This window comes from Podarcis vaucheri (assembly GCF_965113315.1).
Source record: "Podarcis vaucheri genome assembly, chromosome: 16".
NCBI classification, from domain to species: domain Eukaryota; kingdom Metazoa; phylum Chordata; class Lepidosauria; order Squamata; family Lacertidae; genus Podarcis; species Podarcis vaucheri.
The window spans coordinates 16,122,312-16,148,444 of NC_138754.1; the positions used below are offsets into that span (position 1 = coordinate 16,122,312).

Here is a 26,133-nt window from a genome sequence, read left to right on the forward strand (position 1 = left end):
TGAAAACAAGTCACGTCCTTTAATGTTCAGCCAACCTTCCGTCTCTCTCAACAACCCCAGAGAGAGAGGGAGACAGAGAGAGACAGAGAGAGAGAAGTTGCAGCCTGCAGCTCATGCACCAAATGGATGGCAGAAGCTATACTCCTGACAAGTACAAAAACAAGGGCGAGGCAAGAGGAGGTGGCACCACCCTCGTGATGCCAGGCGTGCTGCTGCTTGAGAGCGCCAATCCCACCAAGCAGAAGCTCTTCCCCACCACGTGGTTCTTCTGTGGGTGGCAAGGCTGGCAAAGCGGGAGGCTGCGTCCTTTTGGTGGCCCTGCCAATGTCCTGAACGGGGTAGATTAAGAGGAACATCCCCGCTTCTGAGCCTGGGTCAGTGGACGGCGTCAGTGGCGGTGCCCGGTCAGTCCTGAGCCTCTTCTGAGCGCCACTTCAGGGACTCCTCCTTCCGGGCGTCAGGCTTGATCTGGTTGCGCATACCGCCCAGGAGGTTGGAGGTGGCTTCCGAGGCCACGATGAGGGGCTTGACCACAGTGGGAGGGATCTGCCGCAGGACGCCTCCCACCGCCCCGGTGATGCCTTTCTGCTCGTGGCCACGAGTCGCCACGTCACAGATGGCCTGGGCTGTGTCGATGACACCCTGGAGGAAGAAGAAGAAGAGTTTGGATTTGATACCCCACTTTATCACTGCCCTAAGGAGTCTCAAAGCGGCTAACAATCTCCTTTCCCTTCCTCCCCCACAACAAACACTCTGTGAGGTGAGTGAGGCTGAGAGACTTCAGAGAAGTGTGACTAGCCCAAGGTCACCCAGCAGCTGCAGGTGGAGGAGCGGGGAAGCGAACCCGGTCCACCAGATTATGAGTCCACCAATCTTAACCACTACACCACACTGGTGTAGAGGAGGAGGAGGAGAAAAGGATGGAGAGAAAGTGTACATCAGGGCCTGCCAGAGGGCTGTAAGCAGAGTTTCTCCAACTTGGGTCTCCAGCTGTTTTTGGACTACAGTTCCCATCATCCCTGATCACTTGGCTTGCTAGCTATGGATGATGGGAGTTGTAGTCCAAAAACTGTTGGATACCCAGGTTGGGGAAACCCTGGCTGGAAGGATCATTCCTTTTCAAATATACAAAGATCATTAATTTACAAAGCAACATGTTTTCCTAGTTCAATTTTATGTAAGCTGCTGTTGTACACGCTTATACAGTGGTACCTCGGGTTAAGAACTTAATTCGTTCTGGAGGTCTGTTCTTAACCTGAAACTGTTCTTAACCTGAGGTACCACTTTAGCTAATGGGGCCTCCCGCTGCTGCTGCACCACCGGAGCACGATTTCTGTTCTCATCCTGAAGCAAAGTTCTTAACCCGAGGTAATATTTCTGGGTTAGCGGAGTCTGTAACCTGAAGCATCTCTGACCAGAGGTACCACTGTATATATATATAAAAAGGGGGGACTTCCGGGTTGGCGCCATCGCCGAATGGCGGACTCCCTCCGAGCTCCGGAGGGAGTCTGCTCGGCAGGGGCTGGGTCCTACCGCGCCGGCGACGCGGGGACCCTTAGAAACCACGGGAACGGATCCCGTGGACATGGTGACTCGGCTGGCACCGTTATCGCTCTCCCGGCTTGTGAAAGAGCCTTTTTAAAGGCTACGGATCGGGCGCCGGGGAGTAGCGTGGTGCTTTGAGTCCTCCGCTTCCCCTGCCGGGCGCAGCCGCATGCCATTCGGCGGAGAGCGCTGGCTTCTTCCAAAGGAAATTCGGACAATTGATCAACAACCCGTGAGTAATTGGGCAACCGGGTTTAAAAGGAGGAAAAAAGAAATTTTTTTCCGGATTTGGCACGAGCGGGAGGGGATCCAAAAAAGGAAGTCAGTCCCCTCCCTGATTGTAAACATGCTAAAACAAGGACTGAGAAACCAAGATCTATTCAGAAGCTTATTGATGATAAAAATTACCAACTCCACGATGTGAATTATAAGAACTGTGCTGGAGGAGAGGAGTCGAGGGTGAGGAAAAAGCAACCCCCCCCTGGGAACCGGGGCGATTCGGACAGCCTGGCGAAGAGAGATGGAGATTTTGACAGCTCTCAAAGGAGCTGTCAAAACTGGAAATTATAAAGAGGACTTTGCTACAAGTTCTTTGCTGGTTAATTTTGTTACAATTTGATATAAATATGGATATAAACTGTCGGGAAAAAGAAACAACAAATTGACTTTTGGATTAGAGGATACAAAGTTATTGTAATCCCTCTAGAGGGGATTCGGGACATTACAAGTGTCGTATGTGGAAAACTACTCTGGGATGTGCAAAGGTCTTATCTCCTGGGAAAGCTGCAGAACTGAAATATTATTTTGTCTACAGAGGTGACTACAACACAATAGAATCTTCTATTGAAGCAAGAAAGGAACTGGACGTAAGTCTGTGTCCCTGAATAACAAACCTCTGTAGAGACGTTAAATTTTGGAACAAGAATGTTTTGACAGCTGAACAAGACAGAAACCTGAGAAACCAAGAAATAAAAGAGTAGATGACTGAATACGACACGGAAAGAATAATGGGAGGAGCAACAAAAGATTAAAGAAAATTAAAGGCCTCTATTAGATTGGATTTTCGAAGTTAAACATCATTAAGACAAGCAAATCCGAAGAAAACAGCATGATGGACTGAGATAAATTTGGCTGTGGACTTAAGATCTCCAGGCCGACAACATACAGACAAATGGACATGGGGAATCAAAACCGGGGAAGGGAGGGGGAACCTTAGAATCCAAAGGCTTTGTAACTAACTTTTTGAATTTCTCTATACTTTCTATCTTATATTCTTTATAACTTTGATATTTTACGTTTCTGTTTTTTCTTTTTTTTAGAAAGGGGGAACTCGTGGAAGGAATGAGAGCGGATCTTGGGGAAAATTTTGTTCTATTATAAGACGAGGAGTGATGCTAAGATGGTGTAAATTTAAATTGGTTTATGAGTATAATATATTAGGTTTAATTGGGGATGAGAACTTGTGGAACCAACTTAGATAAAGGGGAATACAATTGGGAGGGGAAGGAGGAAGTCCCAGAAAGAAGGTTATGAAAAGAAGGGTCTAAATTAGTTTCTCTTTTTCTTTCTTTCCTTTATTTTTCTTATTTTCCTATTCTGTTATTATTGGAAATTTTAATAAATATGATTATAAAAAATATATATATATATATAAAAAGGGGTGTGTGTAAACAAATAGTAATGATATTCCGCTAATAGCGAACTCAGACAGTGAGTGCTGATAGCTATGGAGCCAAAATGGGGCTGCTGGAAAATCAGAGGCAGCATTTGCTTGCCCAGAGGGACCCCAGCATGTGCAGAAAGAGAACAAGCCTCAAGGAAACTAACCCAAAAGCAGCTCAAGGAAGCCAGAGCAGCCCTGGATTTTGGAAGATTCAGGGCAGATAAAAGGAAGCCCTTCTTCGCACAGGGCAGAGTTAACCTCCCACAGGAGGCAGGGATGGTCCCCAACCTGGATGGCTCTAGGCCTTACCTCTCGCACAGTGTCATAGGCCTTGGCCACCCCTTCACGCAGGTCGGCAGGTTGCTGGCCGCGCCTCAGCTTGCGTGTGTGCTTCTTGTCCAGGAGGGTGCGCGTCATTGGGGGGGCGGTAGGGGACAGGATGTCGTAGACGGTCTCCGCTGTGGCCTGCAAGGGGGAGAGAAGGGATGGCAAACCAGGAAGGAGAGGCGGTTCTGAGAACCCCGTTGCCCTTGCGGGGACCACAACGCCTTCAAATATCCAAAGGGCTGTCGCACGGGAGATGGAGAAGGCTTGTTCTCTGCTGCTCTGGAGAGTAGCAACCAAGCCAACAGCTTCCAAGGAAGGAGATTCCAACTAAGCTTTCAGAGGAACTTTCTGAAGGCAAGAGCTGTTTGGCAGTGAAATGAGGCTGTGGTTAAGGGGTTGGATCAGATGGCCCCTGGAGGTCCCTTCCAACTCTACAGTTCTACGATCCCCTCCTCATCACCAAGGGCTAGAGAAGAACAAGAGCCACCCCTCGCAGACCACCCCTGCCCAAACCTGGATGGCCTGCACCAGGCGGTTGCTGAGCTCGAGGGCTGCCGACGCGGTTGAAGTGCCAAAGGAGGCTGCCCCACGCTGCAGGCCCCGGATGATCCGCCCGTCCTTGCGGTACTGCTCGATGGGGAGCCAGAAGAGGTCACGGAGGCCGTGGACTGGGAGGGAAGGAGAGAGAGAAGAGAGGGCAAATGCAAGGGCAGCTCCGTTGCATGTCAGGCAAAACCATTCCCCTTTACCCAGAGGCCTATGGCTATTTAATAATCTGTAAAAGTGTGGAGAGGCAGGACTTATGATTATGATTAGGCTGTCTCTGTATACTTTTTACTATGTTTTTCCATTGATGTTTTGTAATGTGTTTCTAATGTTGCACATCTCCCTGATATCTTCTGATAAAAGATGGCATGTAAATTGAATTTTTTATTATTATTATTATTATTATTATTATTAACTGTGCTGCTGGATCAGGCCAAAAGGGGGACTTAGTTGGTCCAGCATGCTGGGTGCACACTCCTCCCCAATGGGAAATCCACAAGCAGGGATGGGAAGGCACCAGCTCCCTCTTCCAAGCCGTTGGGTATTCAGAGGTAGACTGTGCCTGGGCCTGGTGGCTCCATCTAGTCCTCATAACAATCCTCCTGTTTGCATATGTAGATAGACAGGAAGCCTTCCAGCCCCCAACACTGCTGCCCGATACATCCCCAGGCAACCCCCTCCTCCCGCCGGACTTACAGAGCTGCACCACGGAGTGCATAGGCCCCACGCCTCCCAGGATGCCTGGCAGCTGGTTCTTACGGATGTCCGTCAGCCACTCGGTCAGGGCATAGCTCACCACCTTCTCCACGCCCAGTAGCCTGCGGAGGCGGAGAAGGAGGAGGTCAGGGACCCCAAAGGGCAACGCCCACCAGATCCGGCCCCCCAGGCCAGTGAAGCAAGTGAAGCCGTGGGGAGGGGCTGCCAGCAGAAGTGTCTCAGGCAGCGGGATGCGGAAGCACCTGTGGCTTTTCAGCCCAGCTTGACAACAGATAAATGGGGCTGCCTCCATTCAGATACTGGCTTCTTACTATGCACCACCAGGATGCTGGGAGGTTAGAGCCCCGCCTTGCCCTCCTCTCCACTGACACACACCCCCCCCCGGCTACCCTAAAAAAGGTGGCTCCTCACCCGTGTCGACAGCAGAGCCTCTTGAGCTTGAGCTCAGAGCAGTTGAGCTGCGCCAGGCCGATGAGGATGCCGGCAAAGGTGCCCTAAGGAGAAACGGAGATAATTTTTGTAGAGTGGGAAGGGACCCTGTGGGTCATCTAGGCCAACCCCCTGCAGTGCAGGAATCGCAGCTGCAGAATCCCTGATAGGTGGCTGCTCTGCCTTGGTTTAAAAGCCTCAGGTGAAGGAGAGTCCACCACCTCCCAAGGGAGTCTTCTCCACTATCGAACAGCTCTTACCACCAGAAAGTTCTTCCTAAGAAGGGTGGACGCTGACCCAGTGACCCAGTTGCCTCTTCCGGACAGGCACTTGCCTTTCCCACCCTCACCTTTGTTTAATCCAGGGTTTCCCAAACTTGGGTCTCCAAGTTGGAGTTGTAGTCCAAAAACAGATGGAGACCCAAGTTTGGGAAGTCCTGGCTTAATCTCTCCCCACCCCCATCCTTTCCTGGGCACAAGGGCCAGGCTTTAGAGGGGAGAAAGAGGCAGCCTGGTGGGGACCACCATGCCCTTCCTGTGGTCCTATGCTGAGACCCTAAAACGCAGCCCCCTTGAGTTGTCCTGTTGCAAAAGCAACAGCTGGAATGAATGGCTGGAAGGTGGAGAGAGACTGAGAAGCAGCTCTGCAAAGGGGTCACTCATAAGAAAGTTCCCCAGGCCTGGGGAGGGAGGGAGGGGCTCCTGCAGACTCTGCTACTCACCACTTGGTCCACGGTCACATGCTTTCCCTGGTAGTCCAGCCAGATGGGCACTTCGGACGTGAACCGGAACTCTCTGGAGAGAGAGAAGCCAAAGAGAAGGGGAGGTGCTTTTTCTCTTGTGGTGGGAAAGCGCTGGCAGCAGTGCCGGCTACTACTCCAGTGGCCTGTCTACTCCAGCATCCTGTTCTCACAATGGCCGTGTACCTCTAAGAACCTAGAAAGCTAGATAGACTGCCTCTGGGCCTGGAGGTTCCATAAGCACCTGAGAAGAGCCTGCTGGATCAGGCCAACAGCCCATCTAGTCCATCACCCCGTTCCCAGGTGCCTCTGGGAAATCTTCAAGCAAGACCTATGCCTTCCTGTGGTTTCCAACCACTGGTATTTATAAGCATTTATTTGTCTCCAGCTGTGGAGGCAGAGAATAGCTGGGATGGCTAGTAGCCATCGATAGCCACCTCCTCCTTCCTTCTACAGAACACGCACCCTCCAAGCTGGGCGATGACTCTTGCATTTCCCATCTCTCATACGCATTATAAATTCTGGAGACCCTGTGGCGTAGCGGTTAGAGTGTCAGACCTCAACCTGGGAGACCAGGGTTCAAATCCCCCCTTGGCTCACTGAGGGTGACCTTGGGACTGGTCACTGCCTCTCAGCCTAACCTACCTCACAGGGCTGTTATGGGGCAGAACAGGGGACGGGGAGAAAGAAAATGGGGAGCAGGGGAACCATAAATGCTGCCTTGAGCTCCTTGGAGGAAAAGCAGAGAGTTCTATCAATAGTAATTGATAGAACTCTCTGCTAAGACTCTGCAGGTTGGCCCTGCTGCCCCCCAACATCTGTGCGCCCCATCCTTTCTCCCTCCCCACGTCAAGCGCTTGTACCGGAAGTAAATGGGCTGGTCGGAGGAGGAAGAGGAGGCGTTGGACAAGGAGCTGTTTTCGCTGGCCGTGGTCTCCATCGAGGCTGTCATCTCCCCCTCTGCTCCCTCAGGCTCTTTCCCCGAGGGGTCTGTGCGACCTATGGAGTGGAAGAGCAGCATTGGGCAATGAGAGAGAGAGAGAGAGAGAGAGAGAGAGAGGAACGTGGGGCACCTCTGGGGGGTTCCTCTAGACAGCCTCTGCCATCCGTGTGACACTTTGGATGTTGTTGAACTACAACCCCCATCAGCCCCCAACCAGCTTGGCCAACAGGCAGCCATGGTGAGGAGGGTGGTGCGGAACTGGAGAAGCCCTCCTCCTCTAGGGAAAGGGAAAAGCTGTCCCTGGAGGCACAGGTCAATTCTGTGTCCAGGGCAGCTGTCTACCAGCTCCACCTCGTACGTAGGCTGAGACCCTACCTGCCCGCGGACTGTCTCGCCGGAGTGGTGCATGCTCTGGTTATCTCCCACTTGGACTACTGCAATGCGCTCTACGTGGGGCTACCTTTGAAGGTGACCCGGAAACTAAAACTAATCCAGAATGCAGCAGCCAGACTGGTGACAGGGAGCGGCCGCCGAGACCATATAGCACCGGTCTTGAAAGACCTACATTGGCTCCCAGTTCATTTCCGAGCACAATTCAAAGTGTTGGTGCTGACCTTTAAAGCCCTAAACAGCCTTGGCTCAGTATACCTGAAGGAGCGTCTCCACCCCCATCGTTCAGCCCAGACATTGAGGCCTAGTGCCGAGGGCCTTCTGGCGGTTTCCTCACTGTGAGAAATGAGGTTACAGGGAACCAGGCAGAGGGCCTTCTTGATAGTGGCGTCCACCCTGTGGAATGCCCTACCGTCAGATGTCAAGGAAATAAACAACTACCCGCCTTTTAGAAGACACCTGAAGACAGCCCTGTTTAGGGAAGTTTTTAATGTTTGAAGTTTTATTCTGTTTTTAGTCCTCAGTTGAAAGCCGCCCAGAGTGGCTGGGGAAACCCAGCCATATGGGCAGGGTAGAAATAAATAGTTATTAATTAATTAATTGTTATTAAAATATTAAAGGAAGATCTTCCCGGGAAGCCAGACACTCACCTTCTGAGCCAGCCTCGCAGGGCACGACGGGGTTAATGCTGGCAGCCACACTGGTGAAGAAGTCCTTGAGGAAGAACAAGGCATCCTGGAGTAAAAGCAAGGGGAAAGCAGGAGCCTATTATTATTATTATTATTATTATTATTATTATTATTATTATTTAGTATTTCTATCCCACCTTTCTCCCAAGCTGGGATTCAAGGTGGCTTACAACATTTGGGAATAAAATTTTTTTGCAAAGGAATAGAAACTAACAATAATTAAAATGCATCAAAACATATTTAGAACCAGCAATCCAAGTTTGTTTTGATCCCTGTGTATTTCATCCTGTGCCACTTCTATTTTCATAGCAGGCATACAATAAATCTAGCAGTTCGTAATATCAACCTTGGAAGCTCCAGCGCAGACATCTCCAGTTTGGGCAAACTGGGAGGGAGAAGAGGAGGAATCCACTCTGCTTGGTCTTGTCAGGTCCACCCCTCCCATCCCGAAAGGCTCACAAGGAAGCCGCTTGCTCTGCTGCTGGCTGCAGCCACACTCAAGGTCACCAGACACTGGACATCTGCATCAGGTCCCTCTAGGGACGGTTTTAGAGGTGTGGTGCATGGCCTTGTCTGAGCATTTCATCCACTGCCAGAGGGATTTGAGGGGGGTTACAGAACGAAGCCATTTTGATGTACGGTTTCAGTTTGTACACTTTATAAATAAATATCTTGCACTGCATAGGCCCCCAACAACACATGCCTCTGCCGTATCAATATGTGATGCTTCAATGTTTTATTACAATGTCTGCCAAAGTGTCCTGAGCCATCTGTTTGTGTTATTCCATTGCAATAACATACTCCACATAGTCACTGTTTCTTATTTCTTTACCGTTTGTCCTGTTTGCATGCTGCAAACTAAATGCATCTTTTTTTAAAAAAACCAAAAAGCAAAACAGCTCAGTCAGTAGAGCACGAGACCTTTCATCTCAGGGCTGTGTGTTCGAGCCCCACATTGGGCAAAAGATTCCTGCATTGCAAGTGGTTGGACCAGATGATCCTTTCCGACTCTACAATTCTATGATTCTAGGAGCAGGCCAGGCGTCTGAGTCACAGCCGCAGCCACAAGCAGCCATTTTGGCTATGCACATCCTCCTCCTCCTGTGGGAGGGCAGGGAATTCCGAGCACAGGGGTGCTCCCAAACAAAGTCGTCCCCCCCACTGTCCCCTGAGGAGCACCTAACACCAACCCTCCCCCCTCACCTGGTCAATGTTGAGCCTGAGTGGCATCAAGGAGACACGAAGGCAGCACTCGGGCCCCCCCAGACCAGACTCAGGGCAGACGTGCAGGGCTTTGATGGTGAGCTGTGAAGAAAGAGGGGGTGGGGGTGGTCAGTCTTGCGGTGGTCCCCAGTGACAGAAGACAGGGGAGCTTTCCAGAGGCTGAGCTTCAGCAGCGCCAAATCCCCCCACCCACAAAACTGTTTCACTATCAGACTCCAGGCCAGGCTGAACTGCCAGAGTCTCATCAGGCCTCCAAGATCCAGGTGGGTTTATTTTCCCCCTAACATTTATATACCGCTGATTATTGTAAGGGGGGGGGAGCGAACGCTTAAAGCTGATTACAAAAAGAGCAATGAAATTGCTGACAAACAGATATTTAAAACATTTGGAGAGGGATTAAAAATAAACTAAAATCAGGTTAAAACACACATCGACATTCTATGAATCCGGACAGAGTTGTCTAATCCAAAATGTCTCCAGCAGGAGTACTGTGAATGTGCCTGCCTTCAACAGGTATGGAGTTCCAAAGTACCACACCAAAAGATCAATCTCTTACAAATGCAGAACGGGTATTACGTGGCACCTGCAGCAGTGCCAGTTCTGCAGCTCAAAGCGGTCAAAAGGCCCATCTTGCAAGCAAACTAGTCCCAAGTTGTGAAGGGCTTTCTATGCTAATAGCAACACCTTGAACCCGGGTCCAGCAGCAAACTGGCAAGCAGAAAATCTCTCCACCCAGGGGTGATATATTTGCTGACAAGGCCTGTCAGCAACCGTGCTGCAGCACTCTGCACTGACTTCAGCTTCCGGATCGAGAGCAAGGGACGTCCCCACATCAAGCGTACTGCAGTAATCTAGTACTGGAGGCCCCACCCTCCCCCAAAAATAGCATACAGGAAAGGGGATCATCTGGACTTTTCCAGTCCAAGGAGAGGCGGAGACAGCCAAGAGCCAGGGGAGAGGTCTGCTCCTTGGTGCTCACTAGCAACGCAACCCACAACCCTCCACCTGCTCTCAGCTCCTCCTGCTGCTGCCCCCCGTACCATGTTGGAGTGGGCTCGGCGCGGCATGCACTCGCTGCTGTACAGGTAGAGGAACTTGTTGATCTGAGAGGAGGCCAGGCGGTCTCGGATCTCCAGCTCCTGGACAATGAAGACCTGTCGGGCCACGGGCTGCTCCTCCAACTCCACGGAGGGTTTCTCAGATGTGCTGCTGCTGCTGCTGCTGCTGGGGTAAGTTTCATGTTGGAAACTCACCTGGAGAGGAGGAGAGAGGTGAGGGCAGGTGAGGTCACCACTTTGTCGTCCCCCCACCACACGTGTGTGTGTGTGTGTGTGTGTGTGTGTGTGTGTGTGTTTGCCAATTAATTTTTATTCATTTTCAAATTTGCAACACATTGAAACCAAATTAAAATTAATACCGGCTTCCCCCTCTCTCAGGTATATTCCAATTTTTTGGAATCCACTTTTACATGCTGCTTATTTTACAGATTTATCTTTTTTTTTAAAAGCAAATTCCTTTTTACCAACCTTTTACCCTTTTACCAACACCCACATATATATAAAATAAAATTAATCAAGGAACGACAAGTGAGATTGCAATAATTTTAAATCGTTCGTTCTCCTCTCCAACTTGCATTTTAGTTTCATTTTCTTATCCTGGATAATTTTCAGCTTCTGCCTGTTTGTGTGCACATGTCCAGGGGAGACTTTTCCTTTCCCCCATTGTTTTGATTCATTTACCTGTCCTCAAAGGAAGCTCAGGGTGGTGTATGCTGCCCCCCCCCCAGTTTTCTTCTCACAAACAACCCTAAGAGGTAGGCCGGGCCAAGAGACTAAGAATGGCCCAGGGTCACCAAGTGGGTATTTTTGGTGCGTATTGTAGTCCTAGCCCTGCACTCTCCCCCCACCCCGATGCCCCGGTGTTTCCCACCTCTTTCCTTTCAGACCTCTTGCACCCCACCAACCATTAAAGTGATTCCCTGCCTTGTAAGCACAGCAAGGGCCTTTCTGGGGAAATTTTATTTTATTTTATTTTCATCCTAAGACCTCAGGGTGGTTCACGGAATAAAATACAGGAGATGAAACATGCAAGTAATTAAAACGAAACAGCAGAACAGGAACCCACCCCTTCCTACGGGCACATTTAATAGACCGTCTAATATTAATCAGCCAAAGGCCTGGTTGAAGAGGAACGCTTTCACCTGGCGCCTAAAAATATATATACAGTGGTACCTCTGGTTGCGAATGGGATACGTTCAGGAGGCCCGTTTGCAACATGAAAAGAGCGCAACCCGCAGCGGCACATCTGCGCACGCACGGGTTGTGATTCGGCACTTCTGCGCATGTGCGTGACGTCATTTTTGCGCTTCTGCGCATGCAAAAGTGGCAAAACCCAGAAGTAACCCTTTCTGGTACTTCTGGGTTGCCGCGGGACGTAACCTGAAAGAACGTAACATGAAGCAAGCGTAACATGAGGTATGACTGTATAATGAAGGTGCCAGGTGAACCTCTCCAGGGAATCGGGGGCACCCATTTTAAACTCGAAGGAGCCCCCTGAGCAGCGAGCGAGGCCACCAGCTCTCACCTTTGTCAGCTGGATCTCCATCAGCAGGTCGTGGATGCGGCTGGTGCCCCCCTGAGCCCGCCAGGTGTTCTGGGGCCGGTTGGTGACAGAGGAGCGGGACGGGGACGAGCGGGCGCTGGAAAGAGACGGCTTTGTCCTGGAGAAGGTGGGGCGGAAAAAGATGGGGAGCGAGAGCTTGTTAAAGTCAACACATGAGGCTTGCTCCTCTGCCCCGCCAGCCGTAAGAACATACTAGAAAAGCCTGCTGGGCGGATGGGCAAATGGCCTGTCTGGTCCAGGATCCCATTCTCATAAATGGCCAGCTAAGTGCGTCAACAGGAAACCGGCAAGCACAGTAAAACTTTCCCTCCTTTTGGTTTCCAGAAACTGGCACAGGCAACTCCCCATTTATGTGGGGGGCCTCTGTGCGTGTAACTTGTAACTGAAATCGTGTGCATTGGGAAGACCCTGGGGAGTCCTAGTGGCTTGCAAGGAGACCCCTCCCCAGAGTCCAAAGACGATGTCCTCTTTGGGCTCTAGGGAGGGTCTCCTCACAAGCCAGAAGGGAGGCGGGGCTTGCACCACTGACGTGCAGGGAGGGAGTGACGGCTGCTGCACTTCCCCGCATGTCAGCTGTTAGGCAGGGAGGCTTCAACAAAGACATCCTCTTCAGGCTTTAGGGATGGTCTCCTTGCGAACCAAGAGGACCTTTTGGGGTGGGGTAGGGGATTAAATTAAAAAAACAGGTGGCAGAGCAATAGGTAGGCAGCTGAGGGCGAGCGGCTCACCTGGGTGAGTGGGCGTGGCCAGAGGCAGAGCGCCCCAGCCCAAAGTCCCTCCCGCCATAGAGATGCCAGACCACCGAGATCTCCCGCATCATCACCCGGCTCTCGGGGACCGGAAAGCGCGAGGGGGCCTTCAGGAGGTCCGTGCTCCCCAGGGGGCGGGAGAAGTGCCCCTCCTGGATGCGAACGGGGCCTTCCAAGAGCTTCGTCACTACCGGCTCCCCGTCTCGGGGCTGCAGAGAGAGGAAGCAAGAGGCAGGATCAGAGCACATAGTTTCCAGAAACTGGTATCTAGCTGTTGGAGGCAGAGCAGAGCCATCAATAACGCCTCTTAAAAACCATCCAAGTTGGAAGCTATGGATGCCTTCAGAGAGGTGGTTCAGCAAGGGCCCTTGGCTTTGCTAAATCCACAGAAATAAAGGCCTGGCTCCAGAGACAGCAGATGGCCTGAGGCTTGGCACTCTCCTTGCAGAAAGGCCAGTCCGTACCGGGATTCCTGTGCCTGGGGCATCCAGGATGCAGAAGTCGTCCGTGGCTTCGCTCTCGCCCTCGCTGTCCTCCGAAGGGCTGAAGTCCAGCCCCTCCCCGACGGGGGTGGGGGGTGGGGCCGGGGTCTTTCCTGCCTTGCCCATGGCTCCGTTCTCCCCGGGAAACAGGTAGACGGAAACCGGGGACGGCTGCCGCCTGAGCCCAGAGTCACCTGGGAAAGGGGGAAAGGTGATATTAAACAGGGCAAGCCCCTCTCAACTTGTGTTCCTCCCAGCTCTGAGCCACCTTCCACTGCCTGGGAGGACCAGCAGGGAGGACGCAAAAGGTGCAGCTGAAGGTGGGATCAGGGGGAAGCATTCTCTCATGACACAAGACAAGAAAACTTGTCGCGTGTAAGAGTGGATGGTTTTGCCAGGTGTTATATTAGAGTGCATGAGATTACAAATAGCTGACAGATGAAGAATCGGAGGTTCTTTATTTTATTTTTTTGCTTTTCTCTTTCTTTCATTATTCTCTTTTTCTTCCCTTTCCCATTTTATTCCTTCTTCTCCTCCCTCCTCTCTCTCTCTCATTCTCTTTCTCCCTTTCTCTTCTTCTTTCCTTTTTTGTGTTTTTATATAGATCAATGTTTTCGTTTTGATAAAAAAAAGATATTTGATGAGAATCATCGTATCCCTTTCCCCAATTGCTAATAAAATTCCTTTTTAAAAAAGGGAAACTCAAAAAGGTTCATTTGCTGATAATAATTGTTACTACTACCAGACTGGGAACCTCAGGCCTGAGGGCGGAATCATAGAATGACAGGAAGAATCATTGGAAGGGACCCAAGGGCCATCTAGTCCAACCCCCTGCCTCCTGGCCTCTCTGCTTGGCCCTTGTGTCTACCTTGCTACACCCTACCCCTCGCCTGCTTTTGCCTGGCTGGAACTGTGACACTGCTGCTGCTTGACTGCTAGGAGGATGGAGAGCACTGTTGCTCCACACCCCTGGTCCCAGCTGATCACTTGAAGGAGTGTCTCCACCCCCATCGTTCTACCCGGACACTGAGGTCCAGCGCCGAGGGCCTTTTGGCGGTTCCCTCGCTACAAGAAGCCAAGTTGCAGGGAACCAGGCAGAGGGCCTTCTCGGTAGTGGCACCCGCCCTGTAGAACGCCCTCCCAACAGATGTCAAAGAGAAAAATAACTACCAAACTTTTAGAAGACATCTGAAGGCAGCCCTGCTTAGGGAAGCTTTTAATGTTTAATAGGTTATTATATTTTAGTGTTCTGTTGGAAGCTGCCCAGAGTGGCTGCGCCAGATGCACGCAGTATAAATAAATTATCATCATCATCATCATCATCACCCTGCCATATCTTGCCCCAATGTTTGGTGAAGAATTGCTACCCAGCATCATCCAGGGAAAGCCAAGCGTCCCCCCTCCCGCACCCCCACCCCCTGTTGCTCCTCCTTACCCATCTCTCCGGCCAGTTCCTGGAGGCTGCGCTCCGTGTCAATGAGGGCGTCGGTGAGGTCTTGCTGGTTGATGGCTGCGGTCTCGGCAGGCGGGCATGACGGCAGCGACGCCGGGCTCTCAGACAACTAGAAGGGCACAGAGAAGGGCGTGAGCGCACTGGAAGCGGCAAGGGCGAGAGCAGGGCGCCCACCTGAGGGGGGTTGCTCTCCGATGAATTTGTATTAAGTTTCAAAACTTTTAAGCAAGTTGCATTCCAATGAACCTCCAGTTTTATACAAAGTCGACTTCCCACCCTTCTTGCGTTCCCTCCCTTTCCTGCTGCGCGACATAACATTTTATCATTAATCATTTATCCTTTATCATCTGCAGCCGCCTATTTCAAAATCCAGCTCGCACTTTTAATTAACTCTAATATGTTCCAGAGTCAAAATAAGGGAACCAGCGTCACTCAGAAAAACGGAGAGGGGGGGTGCTTTCAAGTCTCACTTGCCGCTTCATCTGCATTTTTAGCTGTAGTTAGATGAAGTTGTGCAAATTGCTGAATAGAGAGCTGGGCATTTAATTGGCTTGATTCATTTAATGGGATGATTGATTGGTGTATAGTGGTGGGGAAGAATGAGTTGATTTTCTTTTGCTTCATTGCGAATCAGGTGTTTTGTTTTTTGTTTTTTTAAAGTGAAATTTATACTGTTTAGCTCATTTTCGTTTTTAATTATTTTGCTTCCTGATCTTTTAGGAGATGCTTGGATTTAGTCCTTTACTATGGATTTTCCTTGCATTTTTTTTCGCAGCTGATTTTTACGTGGCAATGTTTATTCTGATACTGATGAGGATACTCTATTTATTTAAGTTTTATAGACTGTAGAAATTCCCTCCTTTTCGTTTTGGCATTTGCTGTTTATTTAAGATGTTTTAACCTATGTTGCAAACTGCTTAAAAGAGTTTCGTTTAACTACGAGCTGTATATAAATGGTCCAAATAAAAAACTAAAAACATAAGCTTACGGTTGGAGGTGGCAGCAACCCCAGGCCCTGGTTCAACTGCTCTCCCCCCCCCCCCCCGTGCCCACTTGGCACTCACCTGCACCTTCTGGCCAGCGATCTCTGTGGGGCTGTCATGGTGGGGCGGGGGGTGCAAGTCCCCATTGTTCACCACATACTGGATGAGGTTGGCAAGGGCTGCGCAGGAATCTGCGCAGGTGTGCACATGGACCACGTTGTTGGAGCAGCGGAGCTCAAACAGAGGGCGGGTCTGCACCAGTGAGAGAGAGAGAGAGAGAGAGAAAATGAGTTTAAAAAAGAAAGAAAAGAAATCACCCCAGACAAATGTCTCCTTGCTGGCCACCAGTCTGGATGTTTAAAATGAGGATTGGAGAAATTCATGGGCTATCGATGGCTGCTGGCCACAACAGCTGTGCTCTGCCTGGCCATCTAAAAGGATAAAATGTGGTACGTGTATTAAATGTTCATGGAGGAGGAAGCTATTGTTAAGGAGGACGAGGCCACTGATGGCAACTAGCCAGGATGGTTTTGCTCCATAACTAGAGGCAGCAGTGTTTCTGAATACCGCAGGAGAGGAGAGGGCGTTTGTGCTCAGATGCTGCCTGCCAGTTTCCCACGGGCATCTGGGCAGCCGCTGAGAGAACAGTGCTCTGGAGGGTAGAACTCGAACCAGGGGCTTCAAGCTACAAGGAAGGCGATTTTCATTCCTGGTAGAAACAGGATGGGATTGTTTCTTATACCAGGTTCATCATGTGTCATGTTAAAGGAGACACTAGCAATTCTATCTTGGTGTATGTTAACGCAAATGTTATAGTGGATCAGTGTATTTTAATAGACCATTGTATTTTAATACTTTGTTGGAAGCCGCCCAGATGGGTGGGGTATAAATAAATTGTTGTTGTTGTTGTTGTTGTTGTTGTTGTTGTTGTTGTTGTTATTTCTGACTAAACATTGACCTGTTTCCTGCTTGGCAGGGGGTTGGACTCGATGGCCCTTGTGGTCTCTTCCAACTCTATGATTCTATGATTCTATGATCAGGAACAACTTTCTGACAGTCAGAGCTGTCCCACAGTGGAGGTTGGATGGCCATCTGTCAGGGATGCTTTAGCTGAGATTCCTGCATTGCAGGGTTTTGGACCAAATGACCCTCGAGATCCCTTCCAACTCTATGAGCCTATGACAAGAGGCCTGATCCACAAAGCTCCACTTAGGTTATTTTTGCCCATGTCTCAAAAGTAGATGGAGGACATTGTTTCCATCAGCCCCATTCCCAGCCCTGGTGAGTCAGGACTTCTGCTCCCCACGGAAGGGACTTACAGAGAAAGCCAGCAACTTGGACTAGAGATGCAAACCCTCCTTGCAAGGTGGCTCCTCGCGTCTCCCATAAAGGCCTCTCGGAACTCACCAGCTTCCCTGTCGTGGCTCCCTTAAACGTGGTGATCACCAGCTCCAGAAGGTCCACATCCACAACGCAAACATAATCTGAGACCGGGAGACAGAGAGAGGAACATTACTTCCAGCGTCAGAGAAGCTGCTCTGCCTGCAGAAAGTCCCAGATGGGACCACCAGCATCTCTCCAGGTAAAGGTGAGGACGGGGGATGCATAGTTCTTCAGGTGCTCCCTGAGAACAGGATGCTAGACTAGATGGGCCATGGGCCTGATCCAGCAGGCTCTCCTCCTCATGTTCTTATGTAGGGAGAGCCAAAGCCCAGCAACGTTACCTCTCCTCAGGTCGCCCATCTCTGTGTCGCATTTGTTTGAGAGGTAAAGGGCCGAGTCGTCCAAAATGAACCTGTGGGGAGAACAGGGTGGCTGGTTAGCAGCATCCTGGGGGAAACAGGTCAAGAGAGGCCAATAGCTGCTTACGTTGTGCCGGCAGAAACTGGGGGTGTTCCAAAGGGGGAAGGCACCTGATCTGCAGCGCCTACTCCCGCTTTGCCAGCCAGTTATGCCAACCAAGGAAGAGCCTTTGCCCGCAGCTGCCTCCAAGCGCTCAGTGGTGGTGGTGGTGAGCCTCTCCCAAAGTGAGGCCCTCTAGATGCTGTTGTGGGGGCTGTAGCTTCCATCATCCCCCGTGGTGAGAAATGCTGGCGAAGGCTGGGCTAGGGCTGGGGAGACCCAGGGGTGAAATCCCCACTTAGCCACACAACTTACTGGGTGGCTTTGGGCCAGTCTCCCAGCCTCACTTCCCTCGCAGAGTCGTTAGGAGGACACAACAGAGAGGGAGAAACCCTTGGGACGGGGACGGGATATATCCCACCTCACAGGGTTGTTGTGAATTAAACAGCTCAAAAACTGCTAGGCAGCCGTAGAAGGGACTGGGTGGCTTTGAGCCAGTCACCGTCTGTTGCCCCAACTGACCTCATAAAATAGGTGGGGGCGAGGAGAGAAGCAGACAAACTACCTTATGCTGTTTGGGGTGTGTGCAAGTAATTAAGTTCCAAGTACAGTGGTACCTTGGGTTAAGTACTTAATTTGTTCCGGAGGTCTGTTCTTAACCTGAAACTGTTCTTAACCTGAAGCACCACTTTAGCTAATGGGGCCTCCTGCTGCTGTCGTGCCGCCGGAGCACGATTTCTGTTCTCATCCTGAAGCAAAGTTCTTAACCCGAGGCACTATTTATGGGTTAGCGGAGTCTGTAACCTGAAGCGTATGTAACCCGAGGTACCACTGTATGGGCAATCATAGCAGCTGTCTTGGCCCCAGACCTCCCCCCTCCAGTGCGTCACATAGGCTGCAACCAACTGGCCTCAAGGTCTCCTCTTTGTGCAAGCAAAAGGACTCTAGGAAAGAGCAGGGTAGGAGGTGGAGACCCACCGGAGGAGGAAGACGGACGTGTCCACAATGATGTTGCTGGAGAGGGTGAAGGTCTCGGCTGTGATGAGGACCCGGATTGGCAAGTAGAGAGGCCTGCAGGGGAGAAGACAGAACTCAAGTGTACCAGGGGTGTTGGACAGTGGCTGCCGTCCTCCCACCCCAAGTCACCTGAACCTCTGTGGGTAGCAGGAAGAGGCTGCCTCCTCTGGTCACTTCTCTTCCCACACCCCTGTCACAGAAAGATGTTCCACATACTTCTGCAAGGAATCTGGGCCAAAGTTGGACCCAGTAGAATTAATCTCAGCCTTGAAAAACCACATAGAGCTGAAAGAGGAAGTGGGAAAGAGTGCCACTCTTCCCCACTTCCTCCTTCAGCTCTATGTGCTTGTTCAAGAGGGGTAGGAAAACCTTCATCATCCTTACTCCCTCGTGACCAAGGAGGCAGTGACAGGGTAGGGGGCCCTTTTGAGGGTTCATGGGCACCAAGGGACAGTTTCCGGGGCACCATGTTGGCCATAATGAGCTCAACGGACCGGCGGTCTGAGCTGGCAGAGAAGGCAGCTTTCTATGTCCCAATAAATACCTGTAATCCACAGCACAGCTGAACAGGTGGGTGTGCAGCACTGTGATGACCGTTGGGGGCACAAAGCCCAGGATGGGGTCATCCAGGACATCCAGGAAGTCAATCAACTAAGGGGACAGATGAGCACAGTCAGATTTGGGGGACACACACCCTCAGAATGAGACCGGTCAATGATGACAGCCCTCTATGGCAGCAGAGACCCAGAGGACATCTCCTTCCCCATCACGCGAAGTGTGGAACTCCTCTGGGTCAAGAATCGTGCTCAACGCCTCGCGGTGCACGACCCGCCTCTCTTGTGGGGGCGGACCTCACCTGTGTGTACCAGCTCTGGTGGGTCAGGGCCATGTGATGCCGCATGGTGGCCCCTTCGAGCCGCAGCGTCACCAGGAACTCCTGAAACAGACGAGGAAGAAACGGGGGTCTCAGGCCACGTTGAAAGGCGCACTTTGCCTCTGATTTTTTTCTCAGTGGGAGGAGCCCATTGCACAACACCCTGACTTGGTAGGGGCGGATGATGAGAAAGCAACCTGGGTAACGTTGGAAGTACTGAAGCAGCTCATCTGGGATGTCCCAACCTCACTATTCACACACACACACACACACACACACACACACGTTTAAATTATTATTATTATTTATTATTGTTGTTTTTCAGAAGAGAGAACTCGAAGCAACTTTAAAAAAACAAACCAAAATCAAAAGGCCAAGTGCCAAAACAGGTATAGAATAAAACTATACCTGAAATACACCAGTAATACAAATAAATATTAGCAGATCCAACTCAAGTTTTTTTACTTTTCTGTGGTTTTATTGCATGGTTTTATGTTTTTATTGTTGCAAAATCACCACCCCCATATATATATATATATATATACACACACACACACACACACACACATACACGAGAGAATATGATATGGTTCCATATATTTTAATAAATAATATAAACCCCACCCCCACAAAAGAGCAGATCCAAAAGCCTGGGAGAAGGAGAATGTTTTTGCCCTAAAAACATAGTGACGGTGCCAGGCATGCCTCCCTGGGGAGAGCATTCCATGAATGGGGGAGCCCCCACTGAGAAGATCCCTATTAGGCAGGTGTGGTAGGATTCATGAACTGGGACCCATGGGCTCAGCCTCTGTGCTACCTGAAAGTTATGCAAGCTGTGAAGGAACAGCTCGTGAAAATATGTCTCTTGTGTGGCTTGGGGGTCATGCGTTTCAGAGTTCAATGAATCGATTCTTAGAGCTTGTGGTTTTTACTGTATACACCACTTTGGTGGCTTTATGCTACGAAGCGGCCTATCAGTTTAACAAATGAATGGCACTAGACAGAGCCATTTCCTCTGACTCGACCACCTTTATTGGCTCAGCGTTGTCCTACCTATCACCTTGCAAGCTGTTGGCCCTGAAGGATGGGGCAGGAATAAAATAAAATAAATCTTCCCCCAGGTTTGGAAGAGGATGTTCCAAAGATCGCCCCACCAACAGCCCAAAGCACTCCCCCTTCCCTCCTTCAGATCTGCGGGGAAGATGGATCCAACGGTCACAATACCTTGATGTTCTTCTCCAAATCCAGGTTGATCTGGATAGCCAGGGAGAGCATCTTCAGGGGCCCGTCCTTCTTGCTCCCCAAGGGCCAGGTGATGGGGCCCTCTTGGGAGGCATAGATGGTGGGGTTGAGCCCCTCCGGGGGCAAAAAGTTGGAGATTTCCAGGTGCTCCGCCATGAGGTAGTCCTCCACCACAGCTGCAGGGACAAGAGAGGACATCCTGGGTTAACATTTCCTAGAGGTTTGCAACCTTCCCCTCCAAGGAGCAGCTCTCCCTGCAGAGTCCTGAATCCTTCTTTATTTGGCAAGGAGAAATGATGCCTTATTGGGGATGGATCACAGGGGGTTAACCTCCATTTGACGTGGCCACCACCCCTCCCAGCCAGCCACTGACCCTGGCACACCCCTATTCCCCCTTCGCGGCCCAGGGGCCAGAGCCCTACCCTTGTGATAAAGTGCAACTTTCTCTGCCTCAATGCAGAAGTAGCCGAGGTCCTCACGGCCCTTGTACCGCGAGACGCTGAAGAGACTGCCGCTTTCCACGTCCAGGACCAGCTCGCCGTGAGATCCCTCCAGCTTCTTGCCCCCCTCACCCTGTACAGCCAGAGAGAGAGAGAAATGGGACGGTCACCAACTTGGATGACTTTACAGGAAGAGACAAATTCATGGAGCCACGATGGCTCTGCCTCTGCGGTTGGAGGCAGCATGCTTCTGAATTCCACTTGCTGGAAGCAATAGAAGGGCAGAAGGCTCTTTGTGCTCGAATCCCTCCAGAGGGTTTCTTACAGGAATCTGGTTGGCAAGAGCCCAAGGTGAGCTGGCAACCAGGAGCCATGGGCCAGGACCAAAGGACAAAGGACCATGTTCAAGAGCACAGGAAGCCCTAGTGGCTCAAGCAAGCCCTAGCTTCCAGAGAGCACATAGCAGCCGTGCCAACAAGCTAAAGGGTCTATGCCAAACCTAAGATTTAATGCCCCTTCCCAAATTTAGCCACAGTACATGGTTGAAAGCTTCCCATGCTGCTTAGGGATTATTAAAATGCTAAACGGTTTATGAATGCTTTATAATTAAAATAGCATCAGATAAAATAAATACTGCCTCCCCCATCTCAGGGTCACATGAGTGGTCAGCCTGTAATCTTCTCTCTCTCCCCTTCCCACCCCCCTTTACCTTGGCATCGCACAGGGCAGTGACCCGTCCCTTCCCCACAGAGAGCACAACAGAGACACAACTCTGGGGAAAGGGGCTCCTCTGCTCCCCCTTCTTCCGCTGTGCTGCCTCATCCACGGAGTAGAAGTGAGAATCCTCATCTTCGGAGTCTGAATCTGGAAGGCAGGGAGAGGAAGGCGGGGAAGGCATTTTTTTACAGACCCAAAAAACCTCTGCACTGCCCAGAACAGAGCCTGTTTCCTGCTGCCCCGCCCCCCCCCCGCCAAGTCCAGGCAGACTATAAAGCATGTTTGGCCAAGTTGCAAGATGGTGATGGCTGAGACCCAGTCTTGCCTCTCGAAGGAACTCGTGTGTACTAAGACCCTCCTCCCTCCCCCCCACCTTCCGACATGGGGCTGCCGTTCCTCACCCAGCTTAAAGGCAGACTTGCACATCTTGAAGTTCTCCTGCCAACGGGTGTCTGCAGGTGCTTCTCCAACAAAGGGGGTTGCTGTGGATCCAGTGCCCCCCAGAAGCTCGGAGGGAGTGGGGGGTGGGCTGAAGGACTCAAACATCAGGAGATCATTATTGATCCTAGAGGAGGAAAAGAAGGTCAGCGTGAACAGCCTGTCCCATGACAGTGTGGTGTAGTGGTTAGAGTGCTGGATGAAGACCTGGGTGAGATCAGGGCTCAATCCCCTCTTGGCCAAGAAGCTCACTGGATGACCTTGGATGCCAGTCAACTCAGCTGCACCTCACAGGGTAGCCCTGAGATCTTTTGGTGAAGGGCAGTATATCAATTTAATAAATAATAATAGTAATAAGTAAGAAAGAAATGCCACACTATGTGAATAGGTTGAGTTAAACTGTGGAACTCCCTCCCACAGGAAGCAGTGAAGACTACCAACTTAGATGGCTTTAAAAGAGGTTTGTACGAATTCATGGAAGACTAAGCTATCAAGAGCTACATTTCTGTTGTCCTTATGACCATAGGCTCCCCACCCCTGCAGCTTATCCCAAGGATGCAGCAAATGTCAGGGACTGCAGAGCCCACCAGCTAGGTTAGAGGATGAGGGTGTGGTGTCAATCATGGCCATGCGGGGCAGAGAGAGAGAGATGCCCAGAAGGTCTTGTTTCAAACGGCCACAAGCTCAATGGCAGAACAGGTGTCCTGCAGGCGGGCTAAGTCCCTGGCAGCATCTCCAACAACAATGAGCAGGTAGCAATCAGGAAATATGAAAGACCCTGGAGAGATGCTGCCAGTCAGAGCAGACAATACTGGTCTAGATGGACAAATGGCCTGACCTGGTCTAAGGCAGATTCCTCCCATTCCTCCGATGGAAAGGACAAATTCTGCTTTCTGAGTCCCCGTTGTGCAGAAGAGCCTCGAGGAGGACATGCCCAACTTGCTCAGGGGCTCCTGCTGCCCCCCACCCCTTGGATGCCCAGGCACACGGGACTCTGACCTGTTGTAGATGCTCTCGTAGAAGGCCTTACTGGGGAGGAAGATGTGCATGGTGGGGAAGGTCACCTCCAGGGCATACTGGGAGGCCTCCAGCGTCTGGCTCTGGAATTCTGCCATTTCCTCGGGATCTCCAGGGATCACCATCTAGAGGGGAAAGGTGGAGGGGCAGGGTGGATCAGAAGCTGGCAGGAAGCTGGTGCCAATGCCACACAGAACTAAAAAACTCACACCCACAGGGGGCATATACTGTTAGAATTCCTGCTCCATGATGGCAGTCATGGGATTGTTGTCTATCACATGATGGTATATGTTTTGACTCCACAAAGTGGGAAGTGACGGAGACAGGATGTTTGTGTCCTGTGTTCCATGAAGTGGGACTATCGCCCTTTGTTTTTTCTCTTTGCTGTCTGATGCTAGAGAGAGAGGGAGCCATGTTGTAGTGCTCCGTGTGTGTTTATATGTAAATAAAGTAGATTAGCCAAAATGCTGAGTTGCTGAGGTCTGTCATGCAAACTGCGCAGACTCTGCAGATCCCTAAGTGTGCCGATGTCTGTTGGCATTGGTCACTGTGATGTTTGGGCTGAAGAAAGCTTTTGAAGCTCCCAAACGATCGACCAGGAGGGAGAGAACATGCCAGGCGGGCATGTGTCTCTGCCAGGGTCCTACTCGAGTGTAGGACGAGCTCCTGACATATACATGGAGGAGGGGAAGGCGATCAATGGCTGCTAGCCAGGATGGCTGGGCTTTGCCTCCACAGCCAAAACCTGCAATGGTTCCGAATCCCAGTTGCTGGAAGTCACAAGAAGGGAGATTTGCTCTTGGGTCCTGCTTGCGGGCTTCCCATGGGGGCATCTGGTTAGCCGCTGTGAGAAGCGGATGATGGACTAGGTGGGCCATTGGCCTGGTCCAGCAGACCCCCCCCTTAGGTTATTAGCAGTTACACACACACACACCGCCACCCCCTGGGTTGCTTCACCCTCTCACCTCCTCCGTCTCGTACATGGTCCGCTTGGAGGAGAAGGGCGAAGGCTCTGGCTGCTTCAGCTCGCAGGGGCTCTCGGCCGTCGACAACTCCATCTCTCCGGGCTTCGCCAGGGCCAAGTCCCAGGGAGTGTCGCTGGCCCGAGGGCGGAGGGTCAACACGATTCTGCCAGGGGAGAGGACAGTGCTGGAGAGAAGGGCCAGAACCTTTGTGGATGCTCCCCCCCCAAATACCCAAGACGTTTGGGACAGAGAGGAGGATGCCCTCGCCAAGGCACCACCCAAGCCCACCCTGACTGCTGCAGTGGCTGCTGTAGCAAAGGGAGGTTGCACGCGGCAGCCAGACTTACTTGGGGAGGAGGTACTTCTTCCCCGTCCCTTTGGCGGACAGGTCGGGGGCTTTGCCGACCCGCAAGCACGGCACGGCCAGCTTCTCAGCGCCTTCGTACGTGCCTGCAAATCACCCAGACAGCATCAGGGTTCAGATCCCCACTCCCGGGCAAAAGGAGACCCGCGCCAAAGCTGGCACCCAAACCACATCAAACCACCACCACTCCTTGCATTCACAACTTGTTGGGGCATGGATCTTGGAATTTATGTTTATTTACTGAATTTAAATCCCACCCTTCCACCAAGGAAACATGAACTGCTTTGGAGTATCCCAGGTCCCCTCCTGTCTGAGCTGCGGCAATAAGTGGGAGGGGGTGGCAGCAACTACTGGCAAATAAGCCCACCACTGGCAGCTCTGCAGGGTTGTTGTGTTGCAGTTGAACAAAGAAGTGGGTGGGAGAGGCACTCTTGGGCGTTGCTCCCCTTTGTCACAACAGGGCCATTCCTAGGAGGCTGAATCTTGCATACACAAATGCTACCAGGTACCAGGGGGCATGCCCACCTCTGACTTGCCCAGATACAGGCAATGTTTAGACGCTGGCAACGTCTGCCCTCGCCCGCTTGGCGGCTGCAGGGAGAAATCTGATGGGGGTCTTTTTGGAGGGAGGGAGCAGGGGTCCTGCAGCAGCCTCTCCTTACCATGCAGGTCACTGAAGGCAAGTTCCAGCTGGGTGACGCCTGCCAGCCCGAGCTCCACCTGCAGCTCCACGCCGGCCAGGTCCAGGCGCAGGCTCTCTTGCCGCACGGCCTTCTGGGCCCAGGGCCGCCTCTCGGGCCATGGACGGAGGTCCGGGATCGGGAACTGCAGCCTCAGGGTGGCCTTGGGCGCTGCCACTCGCACACTTGCCTGCCACTTGGCAGCAGGGGGAGAATCTGCCTGGCGCCCAGCCAGGAGCGGGATGGGGAAGAGTGGGGAGAGAAAACCATTAGAGGCGGCTCTTCCTGGTGGGGGCAGGGGGGAGAAGTGGGCGCCGTGGCCTCTCAGTCTGCTCCGCCCCCCACTTACCAAGTGTGCCTCGGGAGGAGGCCAGGCTGGCGCGGAGGGCTTCGTGGCATGGCACAGCAGCGAGCAAAGGCGGTCGAGCGTCGCCAGGTCCACGTCTGAGCAGAAGTCGTCCAGCTCGGCCACCAGCTCCACCGTTTGCTTGGCAGGGACCTTGGCAAGGCGGCTCTGGAAGCACAGCGGCAAGAGTTGGCAAGCTGCATGCGTCTCCCCGGCAAAAACAAGAGCTCTGCTAACCCAGGTTTGGCCCAAGTCTTAGGTTGCATTGAGGCTCTCCAGGACCCATCGGACTACAACACCTCACTGTCTTTGCAGCCTTCGGCTAGTGGAAGTCAGGAGTCTAAAAACACCTGGAAAGCCACAGGCTAATTTAGACTTGGGACCTGGCTCTGTCCGGCTTTCATTTTAATTTTATCCATGTTAACTCTTTCCTGGAAGTATTTTTCAGAAACAAAATAAAACATGGAGGATTTCTGCAGTTCCCAACCAGAGAGAGGCCTTTTTCTGCCATGACACTCCCAAGTTATGGAATGACCTTCCCAGAGAGGCTGGCTCACCTGGTGCCAGCATTGCCGCTTTTTGAGTCGGGGTGGCTAACTTGTGGCCTGCGGGGCAAACCCAGCCCACTGAGGCACATCGGTCCCTGGCAAAGCACTTTCCTTGCTCTTCAAGGGAGTTGGTAGAACACAA

General features: G+C 51.6%; 1 protein-coding gene across 1 annotated transcript in view; it reads right to left on the reverse strand.

Annotated features, from left to right (window-relative positions):
- The window catches only part of ATG2A (autophagy related 2A), a 38,134-nt gene continuing 12,001 nt past the window's right edge, over window positions 1-26,133 (reverse strand). Inside the window, exons 14-42 of the mRNA XM_082204214.1 lie at window positions 25,447-25,611; window positions 25,080-25,317; window positions 24,401-24,503; window positions 24,054-24,216; window positions 23,071-23,213; window positions 22,035-22,198; window positions 21,626-21,780; window positions 20,899-21,049; window positions 20,459-20,652; window positions 19,217-19,297; window positions 18,905-19,011; window positions 18,322-18,414; window positions 17,226-17,296; window positions 16,909-16,985; window positions 15,583-15,753; window positions 14,501-14,627; window positions 13,048-13,259; window positions 12,563-12,792; window positions 11,796-11,931; window positions 10,253-10,465; window positions 9,192-9,293; window positions 7,950-8,034; window positions 6,830-6,965; window positions 5,949-6,021; window positions 5,210-5,292; window positions 4,778-4,899; window positions 4,049-4,203; window positions 3,518-3,673; window positions 1-642 (exon numbers count right to left, since the gene is read on the reverse strand). Of these exons, the coding sequence (XP_082060340.1) occupies window positions 406-642; window positions 3,518-3,673; window positions 4,049-4,203; window positions 4,778-4,899; window positions 5,210-5,292; window positions 5,949-6,021; window positions 6,830-6,965; window positions 7,950-8,034; window positions 9,192-9,293; window positions 10,253-10,465; window positions 11,796-11,931; window positions 12,563-12,792; window positions 13,048-13,259; window positions 14,501-14,627; window positions 15,583-15,753; window positions 16,909-16,985; window positions 17,226-17,296; window positions 18,322-18,414; window positions 18,905-19,011; window positions 19,217-19,297; window positions 20,459-20,652; window positions 20,899-21,049; window positions 21,626-21,780; window positions 22,035-22,198; window positions 23,071-23,213; window positions 24,054-24,216; window positions 24,401-24,503; window positions 25,080-25,317; window positions 25,447-25,611 (4,143 nt within the window). The 3' untranslated portion in view covers window positions 1-405. The remainder of the gene's footprint in view (window positions 643-3,517; window positions 3,674-4,048; window positions 4,204-4,777; window positions 4,900-5,209; window positions 5,293-5,948; window positions 6,022-6,829; window positions 6,966-7,949; window positions 8,035-9,191; window positions 9,294-10,252; window positions 10,466-11,795; window positions 11,932-12,562; window positions 12,793-13,047; window positions 13,260-14,500; window positions 14,628-15,582; window positions 15,754-16,908; window positions 16,986-17,225; window positions 17,297-18,321; window positions 18,415-18,904; window positions 19,012-19,216; window positions 19,298-20,458; window positions 20,653-20,898; window positions 21,050-21,625; window positions 21,781-22,034; window positions 22,199-23,070; window positions 23,214-24,053; window positions 24,217-24,400; window positions 24,504-25,079; window positions 25,318-25,446; window positions 25,612-26,133) is intronic.